Raw genomic sequence first — 27,947 nt, forward strand, 5'->3', positions numbered from 1 at the left:
AACCACCAAATTTTGTTCCAGGTCCACACAAACCGTCAACTACGGCTCTCATGAGATTCGATGTTGTGGCCATCAACTGCGGCTCTCCTGAGGTTAGATTTAGTGTCGATAAAGTTTAAGGGAAATCACTCCCGCTTTATATATTTAAAGAAAATCATTAAATAAAAGCTTGTTATTCAAACTTTTTGAATGCATTTCCCCCCCTACTTTTTAGGATATAATTGTAAAAAAAGCTTGTTATTAGGGTCATCCATGAAAGACGATTTTTAACTCCCCCCTCCCCCACTTCTACACATCCTCACAAAAACGCCGAAAACCTATATAATAACAAACTAATAATACATAAATAAAAGGGCACTCTCTCTCTCTCACACATGTGCGACAGGTATACTGGGGATCCCCTACCGCCCCACCGCCCCACCCAACCCTACAGCAGACTTCAGGACTCTGCAGTTATTGAACGTCAATATGAAATGCTTATCGGGGACACAGACAGGCACACTATGGCAGCCTTAAAAGACCACCACCAGCAACCCCAGCAGCAGACTCCGGTTCTCTAACTGCCTTAATAGGGCGCTCACTATCTCACGTAAGCGACAGACGACCCGAAGACCCTACGGGACAGACACTTTAGGACTCTGCCTGATAGGGCGCGTTATCTCACGCTTGACAGTGCTTTTGTTCAAACAGATCGGCCAGAGTTCAATGGAACTTGAGCAACTCTCCCTACCGTGGCGAACGACTTGCAGCTAACCCCTACAGCACTTAGGTGCGCCACTAGCAACAGACTTCAGGACTCCGGCTTTGGACGCCCCCCGCCCATAGGGATTATTATTCTCTGGCCTTTACTTTCACACCATGAGGGCCGAGGTCAAGGCCTCCACTAGCAACCCTAACAGCAGACTTCAGGACTCTGCACTTATGGAACGCGCCCCCCCCCCCCCCCCCACCATGAGGGTATTTTCTTTCAGGCCCATACGCACACTGTTTAACGACGACTTTCAAATTCTTAACTAGACAAGCTACTTTCAAATCCTTAACTAGACAAGCCATTTTCAAATCGTTAACTAGACAAGCCACTTTCAAATCCTTATCTAGACAAGCCATTTTCAAATCCTTAACTAGACAAGCCACTTTCAAATCCTTATCTAGACAAGCCACTTTCAAATCCTTAACTAGACAAGCCATTTTCAAATCGTTAACTAGACAAGCCACTTTCAAATCCTTATCTAGACAAGCCACTTTCAAATCCTTAACTAGACAAGCCATTTTCAAATCGTTAACTAGACAAGCCACTTTCAAATCGTTAACTAGACAAGCCACTTTCAAATCCTTATCTAGACAAGCCACTTTTAAATCCTTAACTAGACAAGCCATTTTCAAATCGTTAACTAGACAAGCCACTTTCAAATCCTTAACTAGACAAGCCACTTTCAAATCCTTAACTAGACAAGCCACTTTCAAATCCTTAACTAGACAAGCCACTTTCAAAGCTGCAGGCTTCAGGTATACAATCTGGCCCCATAGCAAGACAGACATTTTGGTGAAATGTACGCTCGCTCCTTAAACACTCCAACGATGCTCGGCGTGTATACCAATTTGTAATTAACATCACGACACGCGTTATCTATAATATAAGCCTCTAAATAATTTTTTTTTTTAATTTAAATTTAATTTTTTTTTATATTTTACTTTCTTATATAGATCTAGATCTAAATATTTTTTTTTAAATATTTTTTTTTATATTTTAATTTTTTATATAAATATGTTTTTAATTTTTTTTTTGTATTTTAATTTTTTAAATATATTTTCTATTGTTTAATTTTTTTTTCTTTTTTTGGCCTCGGTTGTGAAGTTTTATATACTAGATTGATATGTGCTGGAGCTTCGTTGGCGTGGTTGGAAAACGTGAATTTCACGGAGATAAAGGCTCAAAATGCGGACGCAAAAGGAAACACGATTGGAAAAATCGAATTTTTTAAAAATTGTAGAGAAATGCGTTATTTTGTTTACTAACGCGCAGATCTCTCATGATCTTGGTTGTCTTGAATGCTTTGTATTATTGCCGTCCTAATAAAAATTAATAACATCATTTAATTGTATTTTCTACACGGCGGCAGGAATTACTATCTAGCCAGCAATCAGTGGCGAATTAAGGGGCTAAGACGAAACGCTTTCAGGTGTTAATTTAAGACCATTTTGTCTTGGCACCATTTCTTTAAGTTTAATGTGTATATCTATCTAATGTATAAAGCTCGATTATACATGTATGTGACCAAGGATTCCAAATGAATATAGTCATAGTGTTATTCATCTAAAGTGCTCATCTTCTAACTTAATTATTTAAAAAAATTATAACAATTTTCATTTTGCAAACTTATAATGATAATTGTCGGCATATCCATCCATCAAACAAAATTTTAAAAAATGTATCACCATTTACAAAAATTCTAATTGTATCTCAAAATTATTTACATTTAGTTCTTTAGCACATATTACGTCACTTGATAAATTAGGAAAACACAATTAATTCCCTTCATACAAAAACAACATTGGGAGAAACAAAATTTCTTTTTACTTTCTCGTATATACGAAGTATAGAGAAAGTCTTGTAATCGTGCAAAAATAAAAACGTCTTACACCTCACTGATGCGGAAAAACATAATTTTGCAATCTTGTCCGTATGTCTGTGTGTCTGTGTGTGTATGTGTGTGTTTGTCTGTCTGTCTGTCTGTCTGTGTGTGTGTAAACACGATAACTTGAGTACCGTTACAGCTAGGTTGATGAGATTTTATATAAAAGTATTTTATCAAAATCGTAGATTCGTATCAACTTTTGAGCGATTTCCGATAACCGGAAGTGGTACTTTTTCTATTTTGAATTTTTCAAAAGCCTATAACTTGAGTACTATTTAGGATAGATAAATGAAATTTCACATGTAAGTAAAAGATGTTATTCTCTACCTTCTGCCAATTTTGGAGTAATTTCCGTTGACCGGAAGTACTAATTTACGCTATTTCCGATTTCTCAAAAAACGCATGTAAATTTATAAAGTACTAATAATATTACGCACTATTATGCATATTTTGTTTTGGCGTTCGCTTGGTGCGCAATTATTTTTTCTACGAGACTCTATTCTATTTTTAAAAGTTTAAGTAATTAAAAATCACTAGACTACCCGTCATCCGTTGGATAACTGTGGGTTTCGGAGGTCATCCATAAAAAACATCACGTCTGTCACTTATCGTCACAAAAAAACCAGACCCCACATTCAAAAAGATGGTATTAACTTTTAAAAACACCGAAAACAACGATTTCGGACTATCCCTTCATATACTGACGTCACAGGTGACCTACTCAACTCTACTTCACCTGCCCAGTGTCCCGCCAAGTCTCAGACAACATGTTTTTATCGTTTAAAAAAACGATTCCAGTCGAGCATATCTCTGACCACACTATCCCTTCATATGCTTAGGACAAAGAAACAGATTAACTCTACTTCACCTGACCTGTACCCCATCAAGTTCAGATAGGCAACTTAATCATTCACACCTAAAAAATAAAATGAAAAAAAAATTATCATTGTCGTATTGGTCTAGAACCCGTGCAACCCGCATGCAAGCCGATTACACTAACAACTTAGCTATTCAACTCGTGACATCATAGATGTTTTTTTATACTCTAGTTTAATACTTTGAGTCTCCTTATGCAACTTGATTTACGCGCATAGATCTAGATCTAAGTCTAGTAGTAGTAACTTTCAAATTAAATTTGATCTTAAATTAGCCAAACAAGATTTATATAAATTAATGAAGGTTTGAAATTATGTAGATCTAGATAGAATTATCTAGATCTAGATTCTACGACTCGTTTTGCATGTTTATATAACGTGAAAACCCGCCATTTTGCTGTGGTAAACATAGCCTAAAAATAGGCGGAAGTCATGCGTCCGGTCCGGACGCCATTGTTGTTAGCAACCGACCACGCCTCCAATAAAGCGAGAAATCCTACTATATCTATCTCTAGAACCTAGATAGAAAAATCCGATGTATTCTCGAATTAGATGGTCATTAAAGCTAAACAAAGATTTATATAAAATAAGGCCTGAAATAGATTCTAGATGTAGAATTTGCATTAAGTCTAGATCTAGAATTTACATAAAGTCTAGTGACCTAGATCTAGATGTAGATCTAAAATCTAGATTTCATAATGATAACATGTTCTTCCTTCGACAGCTGATCTGTAGATCTAGAGAAATTTATCGTAAAACTAAATGAAAAAGACAGTTGAAAGTTAATTTTAAGTGTTGGAACGTAATAAATACAGCAAACGGGCGTATTGTTAAAGTTATAGCCGACAGAAAATTAGCTTTAGAACGCGTTAAACTTTGGAATGGGAACACTATCTTGTTCGATAGACGCCGCCATTTTATTGTGCTAAAAAGTAAAGAAAAAAATGTGACGTCACTGTTTCGTCGAGTCTAGTGGTTTTTCTAATCTTTTAAAATTAATGTGGTTAATCTACCTATGTATAAATCAATAAATTAATTAACGTCTTTAAATAAATGTGTGATTAACAGTCTGTCTGCAATAAAAAATTGTTCTCTACCTACATACTATTTTACAGCCCCCCATATAGAGCAGTTTCCTTACAGTACGAAATCAGACAAACAAATAAATATTCAAACATGTAAACAAAGTTGAGTTTTAGTAGTATATAGATAGATAGATATAGATGTCTATATTCCAAGTTATATAAGAATATTCGAGAAAGTTTAGGGGAGATCACTCCCGGTTTATTATTACTTTGTTTTGGTGTTGGGAAAAAATAATTGCATAGTTAGCGTGTATTGATCAAGTGAAATGTGGAAGGTATTTTAAATACTGCCTTTTATTTATTTTTATACACTGAACATTTACTAATTATTATTTTTAATCAAAGACAGTTGACGTAACAAAAGACATCATTATTCGTGAACGGGAATTCCCGCATGTTATTAAATCTGTCTTTTTTTGCGAACGGAGGGGAATTCGTTTTTGTCTGTCCCACTAAACATGAAGAACGTCGTCTTTTTACAAGCTTTTATTTAACTCACTTCCTCTGTCGTCAGTCTGTCTAGATCGAAACGCGGGAGCGAAAATCTTGACACTTCTACTTGACAGATACGGTTCGTAATTGGTCGTGGCTCAAGACATGAAGACAATGCAATCTGAAAATAAATTTGACTTAACTGGATGCCCAATTATTTTTTATGAATTAATTGAAATTTTGACCAAATTAGTAGGCATTTCTATCCAACCACACAACACGCGCCATCACGTTCAATAGGTGCGCAATGGGTTTTAGTTATGAAACTCTAGTGTAAATAAAACATGTAAAGTACTAAAAAAAATTCATAAATAACGATTTAATAACAAGCTTTTTTTTTTGGCTTTCACTTGGTGTGCAATTCTCTTTGCTACGAGATTCTATTATTTTTTAAAACGTTTAAGTATTTAAAATGGATTAAAAATCATGTCTATATCCCAAGTTGCCATCCCCTGTTGTTTTATATATGAATATTCATGAAAGTTTAGGGGAGGTCACTACGGTTTATTTTATATTTAACAATTACTACTTCAGTTTGTGCAAAAAATAAAAACAGTTATATTTATCCACTGTGTTGTAACCGGTACGATGTCTAATACTCTTAGATGTGCGTTTTGTGAAAAATGTTGATACATTTTCATTTTAACATTTTCAAGTGAGTTAGCGACGCAGAACTTTTAAAATACTAATACTGCGGTAACGTAGATGTTAAATGATAGAAAGTCATACGGAATTTAAGGTCCTACGTAGAGATGGCGCTATATTCGCCACTTGGCCACGGAACACACCAACTCTACTTCACCTTCCATGTGATTGTTAACGATACAACCGTGTTTTAACATATTTCTTTTAAAAGACCATTTCATTTGTTCACTAGACATTTGAGATTTTTTTTTGTTTTGTCCCCGGAAATTAAATTTATTAAAAAGTCGAAAAAAAAAGTTTATTAGTATAAGTTGAAACAATCTTTATTGCCAACTAGATCTATATCAAAAGTCATAATTAAACAAAAAAACTGGGAGTGATCTCCCCTAAACTTTCTCGAATATTTTTATATAAAATAACAGGGGATGGGAACTCGGGCTATAGACATGATTTTTAATCCATTTTAAATACTTAAAGTTTTAAAAATAGAATAAAATCTCGTAGACAAATTAATTGCACACCAAGTGAACGCGAAATAAAAAAGCGCATAATAGTGCGCAATATTATTAGTACTTTTAAAATTTACATTAGTTTTTTGAGAAATCGGAAGTAGCGTAAATTACTACTTCCGGTCAACGGAAATTACTCAAAATTTAACAGAAGGTAGAGAATTAGATCTTGAAAAATTCAAAGTAGAAAAAATACCACTTCCGGTTGTCGGAAATCGCTCAAAAGTTGATACGGATCTACGATTTTGATATAATACTTATATATGAAATTTCATCAACCTGGCTGTAACGGTACTCAAGTTATCGTGTTTACACACGGACACACAGACACACAGACACACACACAGACATACGGACAATATTGTAAAATTATGTTTTTCCGTATCAGTGAGATGTAAAACGTCGAGATTTGTAAAAATCTCGATTTTTTTTTGCACGATTACAATACTTTCTCTATACTACGTATATACGAGAAAGTAAAAAACAACAACATTATTATTGATAAAAAAATAGATTATCTAATCATTGTGAGAAATGGTTTTAGAGATAAATTTGTAAGGAAAATCTCATGTAATTATACTATACTACTTAATGTTTAAATTTATAAACCTAACAAAAAGGTTATGGCATGTTTTAAAAGTTGCTTTGCTAGAGTCCTTATTAATATTTCAGGTTTTTTTTGTGTTCTAAACAATTTAAATATTGTTAATTTAAACGACAGAATTTGTTTGACAAGATTGTACTCCTTACATATCGAAGATTTAATTATCTGCTCTCACTATCTCAGGTAGATTTGTTTGTTCATCAAATACAGATTTTACAGTTTAAACTGAGCTTAAAAACTCCATATAGCCTTTAGCTATTATTCTAACATTATAAAACAAATGAAAACAAAAATTGATAAAATCCATAGTTTCTAATAGTTCAACACAAAAATTTGCAAAAGTTATACGTTCGTCTGGGATTTCATAAACAATTACAATAAAAGAAAACATAAGAATCAGTGTACCAGCTTTGATGTCGCAGGTCAGCATACGGTTAGCTCCCCCAGTGTTTTGAATAAGAAATGAATACGAGAGTACCGTATCGGTCACGTGAATGCCAATCTTGGTTTTGTTGCTTCGCGGATAGAAGTTCCAGTCGTAGTACATAGTCGCGTAACTAGGCAGGACCATGATAATGGAGCTGATAAAGATGATGATAATAATGATTGATGTTTTTCTTGACGTAATGATGTGTTTTATTGTAAGAGGGTACGCTATGCAGACGTATCTTTCAGCTGTAATGAAAGCCATAGTGAGACACGTTATCCTGGAGAAGCAGACGTTAGGCCAACCAGAAATGAGGTACTGAATCTCTCTTAAGTTGAACGGTGTATCGGAGTTCTCCACTAAAAGTTTCATCCAGATCGAATACTCGAATAAAACCACCACAGATAGCAAATCAGATAAAGACATTACAAACAGATTGACATTTGTTGTAGTTGTGAATTCTTGCATGTAAAACCTCATTAAGTTGATAACGGTAAACATTTTAAAACACTGCCGAATTATTCAGATTTTACTAAATTACAGTGGGGTTGTGCTTGAAATATTATAATCAGCCTTATTAATTAACATAACCAAAGAACACTTCCAGAGCTGATATTTTTTTATCAAACTAAATGCTTAATCTTCTAAAATGCGGCATTTAGTTATTTTTAAAAAAATTTATTAAATGATCGAGTTTTATATATTTTTATGGTTTTTATACATACAATTTGTCAGGAGATTTGTGATGAGATTATCTCTGCGGTACTATTAAAATATTGCGTTGCAAGTACACACTTCCACACAAATTCGGTGCTCGAAGTTTAGACTTAACCACCAAATCTTGCTTGATGTCCACACTTAACCACCGAATCTTGCTAGTTGTCCACACTTAACCACCAAATCTTGCTTGATGTCCACACTTAACCACCAAATTTTGATTGATATCCACACTTAACCACTAAATCTTGCTAGATGTCCACACTTAACCACCAAATCTTGCTAGTTGTCCACACTTAACCACAAAATCTTGCTTGATGTCCACACTTAACCTCCACATCTTGCTTGATGTCCACACTTAACCACCAAATTTTGATTGATGTCCACACTTAACCACCAAATCTTGTTAGTTGTCCACACTTAACCACCAAATCTTACTTGATGTTCACACTTAACCTCCAAAACTTGCCCCAGGTCCACACTTAACCACCAAATCTTGCTTGATGTTCACACTTAACCACCAAAACTTGCTTGATGTCCACACTGAACCACCAAATCTTGCTAGATGTTCACATTTAACCACCAAATCTTACTTGATGTTCACACTTAACCACCAACTCTTGCTTGATGTTCACACTTAACCACCAAAACTTGCTTGATGTCCACACAGAACCACCAAGTCTTGCTAGATGTTCACACTTAACCACCAAATCTTACTTGATGTCCACACTTAACCACCAAATCTTGCTTGATGTCCACACTTAACCACCAAAACTTGCCCCAGGTCCACACTTAACTACCAAATCCGCTTGATGTCCACACTTCACCACCAAATCTTGCTTGATGTCCACACTTAACTACCAAATCCGCTTGATGTCCACACTTCACCACCAAATCTTGCTTGATGTCCACACTTAACCACCAAATCTTACTTGATGTCCACACTCAACCTCCAAAACTTGCCCCAGGTCCACACTTAACCGCCAAATCTTACTCCAAGTTTTTAATTCAATACTTCATTAATTAGATAAATTTAATACATTTAATAGATGTGACTGTCAATATAGTTAGACTAAAGATGTTCAACGTTTGTATTCATTGAAAACGGCATTCGTGTTGTAAACATACAAATAGTTAACTTTTGCGTTCCTTAAAATTCGGATTTTTGTTGTTAAAAAACATAACCCGAGAAGCTGTTCCCTAACTCCGTCCGTTCTAAAAATAAAAAAAAACAAAGTATTCTTTGCTGTTTTCAGATGTGTGTGTGAGTGTGTATGTTTGTTTGTGTATGAATGAATATGCGCGTGTTTATGAAAGCATGCACGTCAGCTTAAAGGTGAAGGTCAGACTGAGGAGGAGTTTATAATCAAAACATTCTTTAAAAAAATGAACCTTAATGTAGCATTGCATCTTCAAATTTTAAAATATAGATCTATACATTTTAAAATTTGTAATTAAAAGTGAACTAATTAACTCAGCCATCAAAAGTTGAAATTTAGATCTTGCTTTGAGAAATGTATGTCTTTTATCATAATTAAATTTTAATTAAACAAAGACGAAACGCATCAGGGATTAATTTAAATCCATTTTTTCTTAGCCACCAGTTCTTTAATTACTTTAATTTTCTGACTGTATATTATAAATTATTAACATATCGATTTAATAATTGCCCTTTAATTTGCTGGAAAGAAAATTATTTTTAGTTGTGTCTGTTATTAATTTAATTAATTTAATAATTATGCTAATTGGCAAAAAAATACATTTAAGTTAGCGTTGTATTATTACGTAAACTGAATTAACTCTTTAATTGATAAGTTGTGTTCAATATTTATCTTACATATAAAAAGTTAGCCAATTAGCATTTAACTTTCACGTCCCTGATAAAAGAGTGAATACGGGGTAAAGGATTCAAAAAAAGCAAAAGCTTTTTCCAGCAATATTTTTTTTGTAATGTAGTGTTTCAGTAGTGTGTGTGTGTGGTAGTTAGGTGATAGTGTGGTGTAACGGCGGTAATTACGAGCTAGAGTAAACATGGATATATATATATATATATATATATATATATATATATATATATATATATATATATATATATATATATATATATATCTTACCAGTTCTATTTTATTATGTTACAGAGTTGGAAAAAGTCTTGACAACTTAGATATAACACTACTTAAATATTAAATAATATACCAAATTATAAATATCCTTAACACTACTCTCAAAATATATTAAATTAAAGAAATATCCTATCTTGATAACAATGCTTCGAGAAAACGACCCAAGAGACGTTTTCTTTAGCCGGTCCCAACAGCTGGTGATGGAAGTTGTAGACTATGTTTTTCTAGGTGGTGTTTTGTCTTTGTTTGGGATGGTCTCCAACACCATCAATATGGTGGTGTTCTACAAACAAGGATTCAAAACTACAACAAACATCAGCTTGTTTGTATTTTCTTTATCTGACTTACTATCTATGGTATTGTTATTCGAATACTCCATCTGGATGAACCCTTTAGTGGAGAACTCCGATACACCGTTCAACTTAAGAGAGATTCAGTACCTCATTTCTGGTTGGCCTAACGTCTGCTTCTCCAGGATAACGTGTCTCATTATGGCTTTCATTACAGCTGAAAGATACATCTGCATAGCGTACCCTCTTACAATTAAACAAATCATTACGCCAAGAAAAACATCAATCATCATGATCATCATTTTCATCAGCTCCATTATCATGGTCCTGCCTGGTTACGCGACTATGTACTACGACTGGAACTTCTATCCGCGAAGCAACAAAACCAAAATTGGCATTCACGTGACCGATGACGGTACGGTACTCTCGTATTCGTTTCTCATCAACGCGTTTTTAGGCTTCATATCTTTATTGCTTGTCATATTATTCACAGCTTTAATCATCTGGAAACTTCAAAACAAATCAGTGTGGCGGGAAAAAAACACACGGGGAGCGAAAGATTCGAAACTAACTCGCGACAAGAAGGCTATCAAACTGGCTCTGATGATCTCTATCATTTTAATTGTTTGTACAATACCCGGGATTATTATTTCTTTTGTTATTATTTTTGTTGAAGGAGTCAGTGTGAACGGATATTACGAGAATGTATTTTTCTTCGTTTGTTCAATTAATTTTATCTTTGGCGGGATAAATTGTTGTGTCAACATATTTGTCTACTACCACATGAATTTTAAGTACAGGCAGATGTTTCGAGAGATCTGTACCTTTTGCTGTATGTAGCCACATAATAAAAACATATGGGATCTGTTATGTGTACCTTACGTCATGTACTCTTTTACGCTAGAGGTATTTTTATATATAGAGGTATTTTTTATCTAAATACAGGTCACAACGGGAGTCAGGTATACATCAGAGCTGGCTCGATCTAGTGACGTCATGCCGTCAAGTCCGGGATCCGAACTCGAGACCTTCAGGTCAGCAGTCGCAGCTCTGCCATACAACCACGCCATCTCATATTGACCTTTTAAATTACTTTGTTTTAGTTTAAAAAATTCTGTAATGTTCTTTGCACTATATACGATACACAAACATCATACGATTACGTAAACTGGCTAATATTGCTAGTTTAGAGATTCGTTTTTAAATATACGATTCTCCTAGTTTGCATGTTATACTTTAAATATGTACAAATGCAATAATTAATTTACAAGTAGTTTCTATACTTTAATCAACGACACGTTTCTCTTGCTAATCAATAATTTTTATAAGCATTAACTAAAATATATTTTCTATGTTAGACTTAATACAAACATTCTTCAATTAATTTAATTTTATGAAACTATATAATACATAATTAGTTGTAATTATATATTTATTATATTAAAATCAACTTGTTGTTTCGTAGTTTTCCTGTTCTGACACGAAAAATTAACTGCGTCTTTCCGAATTGGTGTGTCTTGTGTCATAGTTAAATGCAGGTACAGTGGCATGTGTCATAGTTACGTGCAGGAAGTGTCGTGTGTCATAGCTACATACAGACACAGTGGTATGTGTCATAGTTACATGCAGATACAGTGTTGAATGTCATAGTTACATGCAGATACAGTGTTGAATGTCATAGTTACATGCAGATACAGTGTTGAATGTCATAGTTACATGCAGATACAGTGTTGTGTGTCATAGCTACATGCAGGCACAGTGCCGTATGTCATCGCTACGTGCAGTTGCAGTGTCGTTTGTCACAGTTACATGCAGATACAGTGCCGTATGTCATAGTTACATTCAGGTATAGCAGATTTCAATAGCATTAGTGACACATAGACTCCCGCTAGACAAACCACACACACAGACCACACAGATAGATTAAATCTAGACTCATTCATCTCGAACTATTCAATATACGTATATATATATATATATATATATATATATATATATATATATATATATATATATATATATATATTGTTACGACCCGACCTACCTAGATCTTTCGATTTAGGAGGGGAGGTAGACAAGAACACACGTTAAATATAACGAACACCTTTTTAATAACAACGTAAGTTTAATCTTCACAACAGAGATACAATATATTGAAAAGTAACCGCCATCAAAATACAACACACAAATCCTACCACCTATTCTAAACTATACTATCTACAACTACACGTCCTAACTGGTGAGCTGCCGTACCCTGACTGCCTTAACCCTCCTAGTCCTAACTTCTTTGTCCTTCCCCCAACCAAGCCTAACCTAATTTGGAGGGCGCCATAGTTCTATCGTACCTAATTAAAAGGTCAGACCCTAATGATAACTTCCTAGGTTTTACGTCCAGTCTGCCCGCCATACTGTCTCCCCCAACGGTCACAGGTTAATATGGCTGTCATCCTTAATAGCAATCTAACTCTAACACGTGCGTCGTCCCCCATACCTGCATCCTACGTCCCCACAGTCGTAACAATATATATATATATATATATAGGCCTATATATATAAATATATATATATATATATATATATATATATATATATATATATATATATATATATATATATATATAAATATAAATGAATTCATATACTTGTAATTAAAAACTATTGACTGGTTGAGAATAATCTGCCCCTACTGGTCATTATCATAGTGAGCGAACGACGCCTGAGTGTGACATTTACAGGCTAGACAAATCGTGTGCATAGGAGTCGCTTATGCTGGGTACATCATAGAGCTGACCACATCACAGAGCTGACCACATCATAGAGCTGACCCCATGATAGAGCTGACCAGATCACAGGACTGAACACATCATAGAGCTGACCAAATCATAGAGCTGACCAAATCATAGAGCTGACCACATCATAGAGGTTACCACAGATCACAGGACTGACCACATCACAGAGCTGACCACATCATAGAGCTGACCACATCATAGAGCTGACAACATCATAGAGCTGACCACATCATAAAGCTGACCACATCACAGAGCTGACCACATCATAGAGCTGACCACATCATAGAGCTGACAACATCATAGAGCTGACCACATCATAAAGCTGACCACATCACAGAGCTGACCACATCATAGAGCTGACCACATCACAGAGCTGACCACATCATAGAGCTGACCACATCATAGAGCTGACAACATCATAGAGCTGACCACATCATAAAGCTGACCACATCACAGAGCTGACCACATCATAGAGCTGACCACATCATAGAGCTGACAACATCATAGAGCTGACCACATCATAAAGCTGACCACATCACAGAGCTGACCACATCATAGAGCTGACCACATCACAGGACTGACCACATCACAGAGCTGACCACATCATAGAGCTGACCACATCATAGAGCTGACCACATCATAGAGCTGACCACATCATAGAGCTGACCACATCATAGAGCTGACCACATCATAAAGCTGACCACATCATATGACTGACCACATTATAGAGCTGACCACATCATAGAGCTGACCACATCACAGAGCTGACCACATCACATAGCTGACCACATCATAGAGCTGTCCACATCACAAAGCTGACCACATCGATCTACTACACCCCATGAACTGTTGCAGCAATAGACAAAGAAAACGGTGGTACAGTCTAACCAGTATCCGTGTTAATTAATTAGTCTTGTTGTGATAAGTTAATTTAAGCACGATGCCAGCGTGAGGCCGTCAGTAACCTTTGCCCTAGTTAAATCCATCACCTACTTTTGTTAACATTCACTTTTATCAACGTACAGAATATAGGTTACTCGGTGGCAGACGCAGGGGAGGGGGGGGGGGGTAAATAAATCTAGGCCACATTCAACATCGTGAAACATTCCCTCATCAGTTGCTGTGTGGTGCACTGTCAAGGGCGGAGGACTTGAACTCTGGGCACTTCATGTATAAAGTAATGTTGAGTCAACTCACTGGACGATCGGGTAGACGGTTGGTGTAGTAGACTGTCTGTAGTCAGGTAGACTGTCTACAGTCAGATATACTGTCTGTAGTCAGGTAGACTGTCTGTAGTCAGGTAGACTGTCTGTAGCCAGGTATACTGTCTGCAGTCAGACTGTCTACAATCTGGTAGACTGTCTACAGTCAATTATACTGTCTACAGTCAGGTATACTGTATACAGTCTGGTAGACTGCAGTCAGATATACTGTCTGTAATCCTGACGACTGTCTGTAGTCAGGTAGACTGTCTACAGTCAGATATACTGTCTGTAGTCAGGTAGACTGTCTGTAGTCAGGTAGACTGTCTGTAGCCAGGTATACTGTCTGCAGTCAGACTGTCTACAATCTGGTAGACTGTCTACAGTCAATTATACTGTCTACAGTCAGGTATACTGTATACAGTCTGGTAGACTGCAGTCAGATATACTGTCTGTAATCCTGACGACTGTCTGTAGTCAGGATGACTGATTCTAAAGTCAGGTAGACTGTCTTTAGCAGAGTTTCTTCCAGGCATCTCTTCGGGGGGGCGAAGCCCCCCCGAAAAATTTTTACCGCCCCCCCGAACGAAATGAAATTTATATAATTTATATAGAAAATATATACTTTTAACAGTGTCCGCCCCCCCGAAGAAAGTTTACCGCCCCCTCCCCGAAGATTTCAAGTGCCCCCCCGGAGAAAAAAGTCTGGAAGAAACACTGGTCTTTAGTCAGGTAGACGCTATATATATATAGTACTGTCTACATACGCTGTCTAGCTTATCAAGACGAATCATACCTTTTTTCTGTTTTTTTTTTCTGTTTTTTTAAACGGTTTTTTTTTTAATTTTTTAATTTTGCATTTTATCGTCTTGGTAATATAATTTATATCACATGGAAGTGCATAAAGAACATATAACACTCATCTTACTTTTAGTGCGAATAAAAAATTTTATAAAGCTAATTTATATGAATATTTGTTTCATTAATATTTATTATCAAACAATATTTACACACGAAATTTTGGGGCCCCCAGCTTTTCTGCCCACCCCACCATGCAAGAATCTACGCCCTTGTGTACTGCTGAGGTCTACAAAAAGAAAACAACACGAACAAGTAGCATGACTAGCTTGCACGCGACCAACGGCAGTCTCGTATTTAGAGCATTGTCTATCTGCACGGCTAATGTGTGACCAGCGGATAAACACACGACTGGGATTACGCTGCAACGGGTTGTTAGCATTCGCTGTTATATCTAAATATCTCAATCTTTGGTGTAAAAAAGCGAAAAAGAAATGCATCTTATTTTGGAGTAGATTACAAGTCATTGCTTCTAGATTGTGGTTTAGAAAAAAAAGTATTATTTTTACGTTTATTTATAAACATAAATGAAAGATTTAAAACTGTTGGGTTTACGACACAGCACCCAACAGCAGTGAATCTAGGTGTAAACAAAGTTATAAAAACGAGAGTGAATATATTTACCAACGAGTGTGCATGAAACATCGATACCTTGGCCCGCGTGTTTACATGAAGTAGGGCGCGTGCTGAACACGTGCCGCACGTCTAGCAGGACTCACCTTTAAGGTAAGAAATAAACGTTACTCTTTCATTGATCGATAGGTCAAAGGTCACACATGTTTTGATAGGATTTCACCATGAAATTACATGGTTCTGTATTGTTTCAGATCGCCTGAGCGTTTATTCTAGTCAGTGATTGTATAGTCGTCTGTACACCAGACGAGCGAACTATGTCTATCTGGGTCGCACCTGTTGCACATGCACGATTTGCCAACAAATAAATTCCTCAGTATGCGGTTAGAATGTCATATAATCCTAGTGCAAAGTTTGATGTGACCTGTAGCTGTGACCTGTAGCTGTGACCTGTAGACCTGTAGCTGTGACCTGTAGACCTATAGCTGTGACTTGTAGCTGTGACCTGTAGCTGTGACCTGTAGCTGTGACCTGTAGACCTGTAGCTGTGACCTGTAGACCTGAAGCTGTGACCTGTAGACCTGTAGCTGTGACCTGTAGACCTGTAGCTGTAACCTGTAGCTGTGACCTGTAGCTGTGACCTGTAGCTGTGACATGTAGCTGTGGCCTGTAGCTGTGACCTGTAGCTGTGACCTATAGCTGTGACCTGTAGCTGTGACCTGTAGACCTGCAGCTGTGACCTGTAGCTGTGACCTATAGCTGTAACCTGTAGCTGTGACCTGTAGCCTATATCTGTAACCTGTAGCTGTGACCTATAGCTGTAACCTGTAGCTGTGACCTGAAGCTGTGACCTGTAGACCTGTAGCTGTAACCTGTAGCTGTGACCTGTAGCTGTGACATGTAGCTGTGAGCTGTAGATGCAATACACACAAGGACGTAGATAAAATCCCAACACAAACTTGTACACACGTATACACATACAATAACTTGCTGTATGTTGATGACTATGTTAGCATTTTGTTAATGAAACCATGCAACCACAAAACTAGAAATACTAAACGTCAGACTAGAAAATATCAAGGCACCCGCTACACACAAATAGGGAAAATGTTCAACAGTTTAAAGCCAAATATAAGTTTAGCGTAGTGTAGATTTAAATCAACTGGACACCATTTGCTTTGAACGAGCTTGTATGACATGATTTTATTATTATTATTTATTATATTATTCCTATTTTATGATATTTCTTTTATAAAATCTGCCCGTTCCCCTATTTTTATCCAACTCCTTCTAAAATATTCATTTCTTTTTTACAATTCTTTGCGCCAGCGAAATTTGGGTATATTTTTTATGGTCCTTTTGGATACCATGATGTGCATTGTCTAGTAATACTTATCAGAGGTTTACTCAACATACAGCAGTCTCCTCACTATCCAACTCCACCTTATTCCACAGCCATGTCTAGTAACACAGCCTAGTCGGGTAGAGCTAGATCTAAACACAGAGGAGGCTAAAGGCATGACTACCTGGACTAAGTTACCATGGCTATGACTGAACCAAAGTCCGGCTCTGGGAGCTGTTGCAGCATGCCCGGCTCTGGGAGCTGTTGCAGCATGCCCGGCTCTGGGAGCTGTTGCAGCATGTCCGGCAGCTGTTGCAGCAGCAGATACACCTCCTGCCGCTGGACACTGGCCTACATGTTGTTTCTGCTGAGAATGTGCCAGACGGCCTTGAGACAGAGCATCGGCATGACCTTGGTGTGTATGCTGCAGCGTTCGGACATCGGTGTGTCGAGACACCTACCCGGGAATGTGTCTTCCCTGTGTCTGGGGAATGCCACAACCCAGTCTGTGACAGCCGGCTGTCAGAACCTGACCAACAGCACGACACATGGTGAGAAGCAGCTGTGTCTTCACTGTGTGTCGTGTAGTAGATGTGTCGTCAATGTGTGTCGTGTAGTAGGTGTGTCGTCAATGTGTGTCGTGTAGTAGATGTGTCGTTTTGTGTGCCGTGTAGTAGATGTGTCGTCAGTGTGTGTCATGTAGTAGATGTGTCGTCAGTGTGTGTCGTTTAGTAGATGTGTCGTCAGTGTGTGTCGTGTAGTAGATGTGTCGTTTTGTGTGCCGTGTAGTAGATGTGTCGTCACTGTGTGTCGTGTAGTAGATGTGTCATCAGTGTGTGTCATGTAGTGGATGTGTCGTCAGTGTGTGCCGTTTAGTAGCTGTGTCGTTTTGTGTGTGTCGTTTAGTAGATGTGTCGTTTTGTGTGTCGTGTAGTAACGTAAAAAATATATCACAGAACCAATTTATTCTTCTCAATTTAAATTTATATCTAACTAAGCCTGTACGGTAAACTTAAAGTATGAAAAATACTTTTAGAATCTTCATCAGAAGGAGAGTTCTCATGGGATGTGACGTTTGAAGGCGTCGTGCTGTCGTCATATTACTATGGTTACCTAGTAACGCCGCTGCTGTCGATGTACGTCGAGAGGGTGGTTGGCGTCAAGCGCCTGATTGCTGCCTGCATTGGAGCAGGGGCGGTAATCAACCTGATGACCCCCGAGCTGACCCGACTACACCGGTACCTGCTCGTGTTGCTGCGAGTTCTTGCTGGCACCACCAACGTGAGTGGAGAGTGGCAACAGCTACAACATCACCACATATCTTTTGCACAACAACATCACCAGACATTTAGACTAGACAACATCATCACACATTTTTACCAGAAAAACATCACCAGACGTCTAGACTTTAGCTACAACATCACCTGACATCTAGACTTTAGTAACTACAACATCACCAGACATCTGGACTTTAGTAACTACAACATCACCAAACATCTAAACTTTAGCTACAACATCACTAGACATCTAGACTTAAGACAACAACATCACCAGACATCTAGACTTTAGTAACTCCAATAAATCTCTCCTAACATCAAAATCTATACCAATCAACTTCCAATGATTAATTATCATGCCCCGAAACCAAACAACCACACCATCAATCTAACTTTGTATCAACCACAGCAATTATCAATCATCAATAACAGTAACCTACCCTGTATTGATCAGGCTTGACACTCTGGTAGACCCCACTAACACACTGACAATTTGTGAACAGCTTACCTCGATCCATGATTGGTTTTAGTTACAACGGCCAACTGATCTATGATTTGATGCTTTGAATACTTGAACTTATAGAATTTTCACTTGATTTTAGCAAACACTGTATCCATTTGACAAGCAGTCATTCACAAGCCACATGACTTGTAAACACACGGTCACATGACTGAAACAGTCACATGACAGTAACCTAGTCACGTGACTCCAACAACCCTCTCCCACAGGGCTTGATTGACCCAGCCGTCCAGTCGCTGTGGGCTGCCTGGGCCCCCAGGTCGGAAATCGCTTCACTCACCGCCGTGGAATATGCAGGTAAATGCCCCCCCCCCTCTACCGTCGTGGAATATGCAGGTAAATGCCCCCCCCCCCCCCCTCTACCGCCGTGGAATATGCAGGTAAATGCCCCCCCTCCCCTCTACCGTCCCCCCACCCTCTACCACCCCGCGTATCCCAAGGCACGAGTGGTCAGTATAATCTGAAGATGATAGAACATTTTGACACGTGATAGAACATACTTGACATCATACATCTCATAGAACATATCTAATAGAACATATCTAATAGAACATATCTAATAGAACATATCTGACAAGACAAAGTTAAGAACTCTGATGTTCTCTTACATCAAAACTACAAAGTTAATTAATTAAAATTTTAATTTGGCCAGGGGTCAGCATGGGCGGGATCCTGACCTTCCTGATCTCTGGAATCTTGTGCCAGATCTCAGTGGACCGTGGCTGGCCACTGGTCTTTTACTTCTACGGTGAGTAATGTGCTTTATAAACGGTGAGTGATGTGAACGTGCTTTATACGGTGAGTGATGTGAACGTGCTTTATACGGTGAGTGATGTGCTCTTGCTTTATACGGTGAGTGATGTGCTCTTGCTTTATACGGTGAGTGATGTGCATGTGCTTTATACGGTGAGTGATGTGCACTTTCTTTATACGGTGAGTGATGTGCAGTGATGTACAATTTCTTTATACGTTGAGTGATGTGCACGTGCTTTATACGGTGAGTAATGTGCATGTGATTTATACGGTGAGTGATGTGAACGTGCTTTCTACGGTGAGTGATGTGAACGTGCTTTATACGTTGAGTGATGTGCGCGTGCTTTATACGGTGAGTGATGTGCTCGTGCATTATACGGTGAGTGATGTGCATGTGCTTTTTACGGTGAGTGATGTGCGCGAGCTTTATACGGTGAGTGATGTGCGCGTGCTTTATACGGTGAGTGATGTGCACTTTCTTTATACGGTGAGTGATGTGCACGAGCTTTATACGGTGAGTGATGTGCACTTTCTTTATACGGTGAGTGATGTGCTCTTGCTTTATACGGTGAGTGATGTGCATGTGCTTTATACGGTGAGTGATGTGCACGTGATTTATACGGTGAGTGATGTGCTCTTGCTTTATACGGTGAGTGATGTGCACGTGATTTATACGGTGAGTGATGTGCACGAGCTTTATACGGTGAGTGGTGTGCTCTTGCTTTATACGGTGAGTGATGTGCATGTGCTTTATATGGTGAGTGATGTGCTCTCGCTTTATACGGTGAGTGATGTGAACGTGCTTTATACGGTGAGTGATGTGAACGTGCTTTATACGGTGAGTGATGTGCACTTTCTTTATACGGTGAGTGATGTGCTCTTGCTTTATACGGTGAGTGATGTGCACGTGCTTTATACGGTGAGTGATGTGAACGTGCTTTATACGGTGAGTGATGTGCACGTGCTTTATACGGTGAGTGATGTGCACTTTCTTTATACGGTGAGTGATGTGCACGTTCTTTATACGGTGAGTGATGTGCACGTGCTTTATACGGTGAGTGATGTGCGCGTGCTTTATACGGTGAGTGATGTGCACTTTCTTTATACGGTGAGTGATGTGAACGTGCTTTATACGGTGAGTGATGTGCGCGTGCTTTATACGGTGAGTGATGTGCACGAGCTTTATACGGTGAGTGATGTGCACGAGCTTTATACGGTGAGTGATGTGCACGAGCTTTATACGGTGAGTGATGTGCACGTGCTTTATACGGTGAGTGATGTGCACGTGCTTTATACGGTGAGTGATGTGCATGTGCTTTATACGGTGAGCGATGTGCACGAGCTTTATACGGTGAGTGATGTGCACTTTCTTTATACGGTGAGTGATGTGCTCTTGCTTTATACGGTGAGTGATGTGCATGTGCTTTATACGGTGAGTGATGTGCACGTGATTTATACGGTGAGTGATGTGCTCTTGCTTTATACGGTGAGTGATGTGCACGTGATTTATACGGTGAGTGATGTGCACGAGCTTTATACGGTGAGTGGTGTGCTCTTGCTTTATACGGTGAGTGATGTGCATGTGCTTTATATGGTGAGTGATGTGCTCTCGCTTTATACGGTGAGTGATGTGAACGTGCTTTATACGGTGAGTGATGTGAACGTGCTTTATACGGTGAGTGATGTGCACTTTCTTTATACGGTGAGTGATGTGCTCTTGCTTTATACGGTGAGTGATGTGCACGTGCTTTATACGGTGAGTGATGTGAACGTGCTTTATACGGTGAGTGATGTGCACGTGCTTTATACGGTGAGTGATGTGCACTTTCTTTATACGGTGAGTGATGTGCACGTTCTTTATACGGTGAGTGATGTGCACGTGCTTTATACGGTGAGTGATGTGCGCGTGCTTTATACGGTGAGTGATGTGCACTTTCTTTATACGGTGAGTGATGTGAACGTGCTTTATACGGTGAGTGATGTGCGCGTGCTTTATACGGTGAGTGATGTGCACGAGCTTTATACGGTGAGTGATGTGCACGAGCTTTATACGGTGAGTGATGTGCACGAGCTTTATACGGTGAGTGATGTGCACGTGCTTTATACGGTGAGTGATGTGCACGTGCTTTATACGGTGAGTGATGTGCATGTGCTTTATACGGTGAGCGATGTGCACGTGCTTTATACGGTGAGTGATGTGCGCGTGCTTTATACGGTGAGTGATGTGAACGTGCTTTATACGGTGAGTGATGTGCGCGTGCTTTATACGGTGAGGGATGTGCGCGTGCTTTATACGGTGAGTGATGTGCAGTGAGCAGTGAGCGTGCTATGTGATTTGGTCAGTAGATGAATGGGTGTATACTGTATACGACTTTTGATAAATTAAAAAAAATTAAATTGACTGACGACGCCGATGGCACTACACACATTAATTTGACATATTATCTCACCTTCATATCTCACCATTGTATCTCACTATTGTATCTCACCATTGTATTTCACCATTGTATCTCACCATTGTATCTCACCATTGTATCTCAACATTGTATCTCACCATTTTACCTCATCAATGTATCTCACCATTGTATCTCACCATTGTTCTAACCATTGTATCTCACCATTTTATCTCATCATTGTATCTCACCATTGTATCTCACCATTGTATCTCACCATTGTATCTCACCATTGCATCTCACCATTGTATCTCACCATTGTAACTCAAAATTGTAGCTCACCATATCTCACCTTCACATCTCACCAGTGTACCTCACCATTGTATCTCACCATTGTATCTCATCATTGTATCTCACCATTGTATCTCAGCATTGTATCCCACCATTGTATCTCACCATTGTATCTCACCTTTGTATCTCACCATTGTATCTCACCATTTTATCTCATCATTGTATCTCACCATTGTATCTCACCATTGTTCTAACCATTGTATCTCACCATTTTATCTCATCATTGTATCTCACCATTGTATCTCACCATTGTATCTCACAATTGTATCTCACCATTGTATCTCACCATTGTATCTCACCTTCACATCTCACCATTGTATCTCACCATTGTATCTCACTATTGTATCTCACCATTGTATCTCACCGTTGTATCTCACCATTGTATCTCACCATTGTATCTCACCAATGTATCTCACCATTGTATCTCACCATTGTATCTCACCATTGTATCTCACCATTTTATCTCACCATTGTATCTCACCATTGTATCTCACCATCTCAGGAACCACGAGTGCCCTCTGGGTAGTTCTATGGCTGACCATCATCGCTGACCACCCACAGGCCCACCCCAAGATCTCACCTGAAGAACTCAAGTTCATCACAGCCGGCACACAGGACAGTACTCACCTGAAGAAATCTGTACGTTGTTGGGCAATACAAACAACATCATGTTCATGAACATTTGAGGCTAACGTTTCACAATCCACACCATGTTCATGAACATTTGATGCTAACGTTTCACAATCCACATCATATTCATGAACATTTGATAACATTTCAAATCCACATCATATTCATGAACATTTGATAACATTTCAAATCCACATCATATTCATGAACATTTGATAACATTTCAAATCCACATCATATTCATGAACATTTGATAACATTTCACAATCCACATCATATTCATGAACATTTGATAACATTTCACAATCCACATCATATTCATGAACATTTGATGCTAACGTTTCACAATCCACATCATATTCATGAACATTTGATAACATTTCAAATCCACATCATATTCATGAACATTTGATAACATTTCAAATCCACATCATATTCATGAACATTTGATAACATTTCACAATCCACATCATGTTCACGAACATTTGATAACATCTCACAATCCACATCATGTTCACGAATATCTGAAACCAACATATCCCAATTTCTTTTACACTAATCATCATTAGCTTTAAACTACAACCATATGCTTTGTATATTTAATGAATAACAAAAGGTTTAAAAACTATAACACGTCAGTTAGAAACTGAGAAACTTTAAAGAAGACAATGAGCTCATACATCTTTCTTTTGTCTACAGAAGACACGCCCACCATGGCGACAGATCCTGAGCTCCACCCCCGTGTGGGCGGTGGTTATAGCTACGTCATCCTTCACGTGGGTGTACTCGTGGGTGTTGTGTTACCTGCCCATGTACATGCAGGACGGCTTGCAGTACCAAATAAGTCAGGTAGGTACGTGTACATCTAAGCAGAGGCGTAGCGAGGGGGGGGGGGGCGGGGGATACATATGTCCCCGGGCGCCGACCTTAGGGGGCGCCAAAATGGGCTGAAAAAACAAATTGCAATTGAAAATTTGAGGGGGGGGGGGTGCAACTTGAAAGTTTGTTTTAGGGGGGGGGGGTGCAAATTGGCAATTGTTCCCGAGGGGGGCGCCAAATTGAAAGTTAGTCCCCGGGCGCCAGGAAGGGTCGCTACGCCTCTGCATGTAAGTGTTCATGTACTTGCGCGTGTTGCGTATGTGTATAAATCGGGCTGTGGAAAGATGTGCATTGACCAAAATATTGAAACCACTGTTTAATATTTATGATTGTCTTTGTAAGTTTAAATGAGTTAGCATCATAAAATAAACCGGGAGTGATCTCCCCTAAACTTTCTCGAATATTTTAATATAAAATAACAGGGGATGGGAACTCGGGCTATAGACATAATTTTTAATCCATTTTAAATACTTAAAGTTTTAAAAATAGAATAAAATCTCGTAGACAAAAGAATTGCACGCCAAGTGAACGCTAAATAAAAAAGTGCACAATAGTGCGCAATATTATTAGTACTTAAAAAATTTACATTCGTTTTTTGAGAAATCGGAAGTAACGTAAATTACTACTTTCGTTCAACGGAAATGACTCAAAATTTAACAGAAGGTAGAGGATTAGATCTTTTACTTACATGTGAAATTTCGTTTATCTATCTGAAATAGTACTCAAGTTATAGGCTTTTGAAAATTTCAAAGTAGGAAAAGTACCTGTTCCGGTTATCGGAAATCTCTCAAAAGTTGATACGGATCTACGATTTTGATAAAATACTTATATATGAAATTTCATCAACCCAGCTGTAACGGTACTCAAGTTATCGTGTTTACACACACACACACACACACAGACAGACACACAGACATACGGACAAGATTGCAAAATTATGTTTTTCCGTATCAGTGAGATGTAAAACGTCGCGATTTGTAAAAATCTCGATTTTTTTTTTGCACGATTACAAGACTTTCTCTATACTTCGTATATACGAGAAAGTAATGAATGAATGGCTAATAATAGACGTTACACTACTCCCAGAATGCCCTGCTGTCCTCTCTACCTTTTGTTGGCAAGTTCCTCTCTGGCCTGGCCTGTGGGTACCTGGCCGACAGACTACTCAGGACCCGGCTCGCTCTCTCGACCAACAGGAAGTTGTTTCAAATCATTGGTGAGCTTACCTCTACCCAACCCACCCCCTCCCAACTCATCTTACCTAACTCACCCTCATCCCACCCAACCCACCCCCTCCCAACTCATCTTACCTAACTCACCCTCATCCCATCCAACCCACCCCCTCCCAACTCATCTTACCTAACTCACCCCACCCCACCCCACCCCTCACCCCACCTCACCCCACCCATCATCGCCAACCCCAGCCAACCCACACCCTCCCAACTCACCCCACCCTCACCCCACCCCACCCAGCTGACCTCCACCCACGCACCATTGCACATGGCCATGCACACTCTACCATCACCATCTCTTTAATGCCCAATCTACCCTCAATTCCTTGCCACCCTACCCCCTCCATGCCCTGCCCCCACCCTCCCCCAATACCCGACCCCCGGAAATATTCTACTTGACTTTACCTTTACAAAATCGTATGTGACTTCGTCCAATCAACTTCCACCCGATGCAAAATTACCATTTACTACAGCTATGCTCCCCCCCCCCGTCCCTCAGGTTCTGTCGGCTGTGCAGCATGCTGTTTGGCTGTTGGTTTTCTGGACAACACATCTCGGACAACAGCTGTCATTCTGCTCGTGCTGGCAGTGACGTCACAAAACATGACGACAGTGGCCTTCAGGATCAACGCTCTGGACATCGCTCCACGGTAAGTCGCAGGTAGCCATCAGTAGGTAACTCTGATTTCACCCACAGGTAAGTTGCAGGTAGATTATTATTTTAGCCATGCGTGCGTACAATTTGCCGTAATATTTTCCCAGATTGTGACCAGCTAAGTACGCCAACATTATGTCAGAAATGCCTACTTTATATGTGTGTTCTCCTTCTCCTTTCGTATGCCAATCTTGACCATTTTATCATTATGTTTGTTCGCCCCCCCCCCCTCCCCCAGGTATGCCAGCCTGATCATTGGGTTATCCAACACAGTGGCCGTTGCTGCGTCAATGACAGCCCCTCTAGTGACGTCAGCAGTCATCTATCAGGTAATTAAATATATTATATAATATCCCACTTAAAAGTAAAGTCACGTGACATTACTAGCTGAGACGGCCGAGAGACAAACGAGTTTATGAATACAATGTCTACCTACCATGGACTCGAACCTTGACAATCAACAATCACACAGTTCAGTTATCCACGTTACAAAACGTTGCTCCATTGCGATTTAGTTTCAGGTTCTACTCAATCACGCCAGCATACTTGTGTTTGTAGTGATTTGATCAGATTATAACCTTGTTTACAGAAAACTCAGGCGCAATGGCAGACAATGTTTTATATTGTAGCAGCGCAAAGCATTGTGGGTGGTTTGGCTTTTGTCGTCATGGGCAAGACAAGCACTCAGAAGTGGGCCCAGGCTCCTACAGGTAAGTGGTCATAAGTCATTACTAGGTAAAGTCATAGGGAGAAACTGTAAAGTCATATGTAAATCTGCTCGAGAAAAATGAGTTTATAAATCTCATTCCAATATTAAAATAGTGCAAAATATTATGTTATAACATTCATAAAATATTTGCTTTTTACTTTTCTGCCATTGTACATGAGTGTTCTTGTAGCTTATATTATTGACAATTCAAGTAGATTTTACAAAAAAAAAATGGACATACTGCATTTGTCCTCAATACACGATGTGTCATTTAATTATGTTCCAATAGTACAGTAAGAATAGTAAAAAGGTATAAATTTATCTGTAAGCAGGCACACAGTCATCTAAAATTATATTTAAGTAAAAGTTCATTCTTTAGGAACTGATCCAGTAGTTGTAAAGTTAAAGGTCATATTTTCGTGGCTTGTTTCAGACAAGGACCAGAGTGTGAGTGTCCCAATGACTCACCAAACGCTGGTCGACGTGGCAGAGAATTCTGGGAAGGAAGAATGGAGGACTGAGCATGAATCTTCTCCCTGGAACAGCCGCCTCTCATTGAACGGTTGATGGAACAGCTGCATCTCATTGAACGGTTGATGGAACAGCTGCATCTCATTGAACGGTTGATGGAATAGCTGCATCTCATTGAACGATTGATAGAATAGCTGCATCTCATTGAACGGTTGACGGAACAGCCGCCTCTCATTGAACGGTTGATGGAACAGCCGCCTCTCATTGAACGGTTGGTGGAACAGCCGCCTCTCACTGAGCGGTTGATGGAATAGCTGCATCTCATTGAACGGTTGATAGAATAGCTGCATCTCATTGAACGGTTGATGGAACAGCCGCCTCTCATTGAACAGTTGATGGAACAGCCGCCTCTCATTGAACAGTTGATGGAACAGCTGCCTCTCATTGAACAAATGATGGAACAGCTGCCTCTCATTGCGCGGTTGATGGAACAGCTGCCTCTCATTAAGCGGTTGATGCAACATTCAAAATGTTTGGCCACGCCTCCTGAATCTGTATTCACGCATTCTAAATTCGGAGCCACACATTTGAAATATGCAGCCATGCCTCTGAAATGTGTAACCAGGACTCTAACATGTTTAGCCATACCCTTGAAGTACTGTTGCTACTCCTCTGATATATAAACTCCACCTGTAAAATGTGAAGCAAGTTGGAAACAGCTGACTAATCAACCCTCCTGTTATCCGTCATACTTTACCAACATTCCATCATGGAGATGTTGTCAACAACAATGTTTGGTTTTTTATGATTGTGATTCTGTCTGTTGTGTGACAGGTGCCTGATGTTTGCCTGTGACAGGTGCCTGATGTTTGCCTGTAACAGGTGCCTGACGTTTGCCTGTGACAGGTGC

At 39.1% G+C, this 27,947-nt stretch overlaps 1 protein-coding gene across 1 annotated transcript; it reads left to right on the forward strand.

Moving 5' to 3' along the window:
- Positions 1–15,853: 15,853 nt before the first annotated feature.
- LOC131952814 (sialin-like) lies at positions 15,854–27,814 on the forward strand. The gene is made up of 12 exons (XM_059315673.1): positions 15,854–15,978; positions 17,281–17,718; positions 18,204–18,448; positions 19,174–19,261; positions 19,617–19,712; positions 22,964–23,100; positions 23,791–23,940; positions 25,057–25,186; positions 25,702–25,852; positions 26,096–26,186; positions 26,447–26,567; positions 27,000–27,814. Exons 2-12 carry the CDS (start codon positions 17,367–17,369, stop codon positions 27,131–27,133), a joined length of 1,695 nt encoding a protein of 564 aa, XP_059171656.1. The 5' UTR covers positions 15,854–15,978; positions 17,281–17,366; the 3' UTR covers positions 27,134–27,814.
- The last annotated feature ends 133 nt before the right edge of the window (positions 27,815–27,947 follow it).

The sequence above is a fragment of the Physella acuta genome, unplaced genomic scaffold, assembly GCF_028476545.2.
Source record: "Physella acuta isolate Inbredline_101_S28 unplaced genomic scaffold, ASM2847654v3 ptg000890l, whole genome shotgun sequence".
NCBI lineage: Eukaryota > Metazoa > Mollusca > Gastropoda > Physidae > Physella > Physella acuta.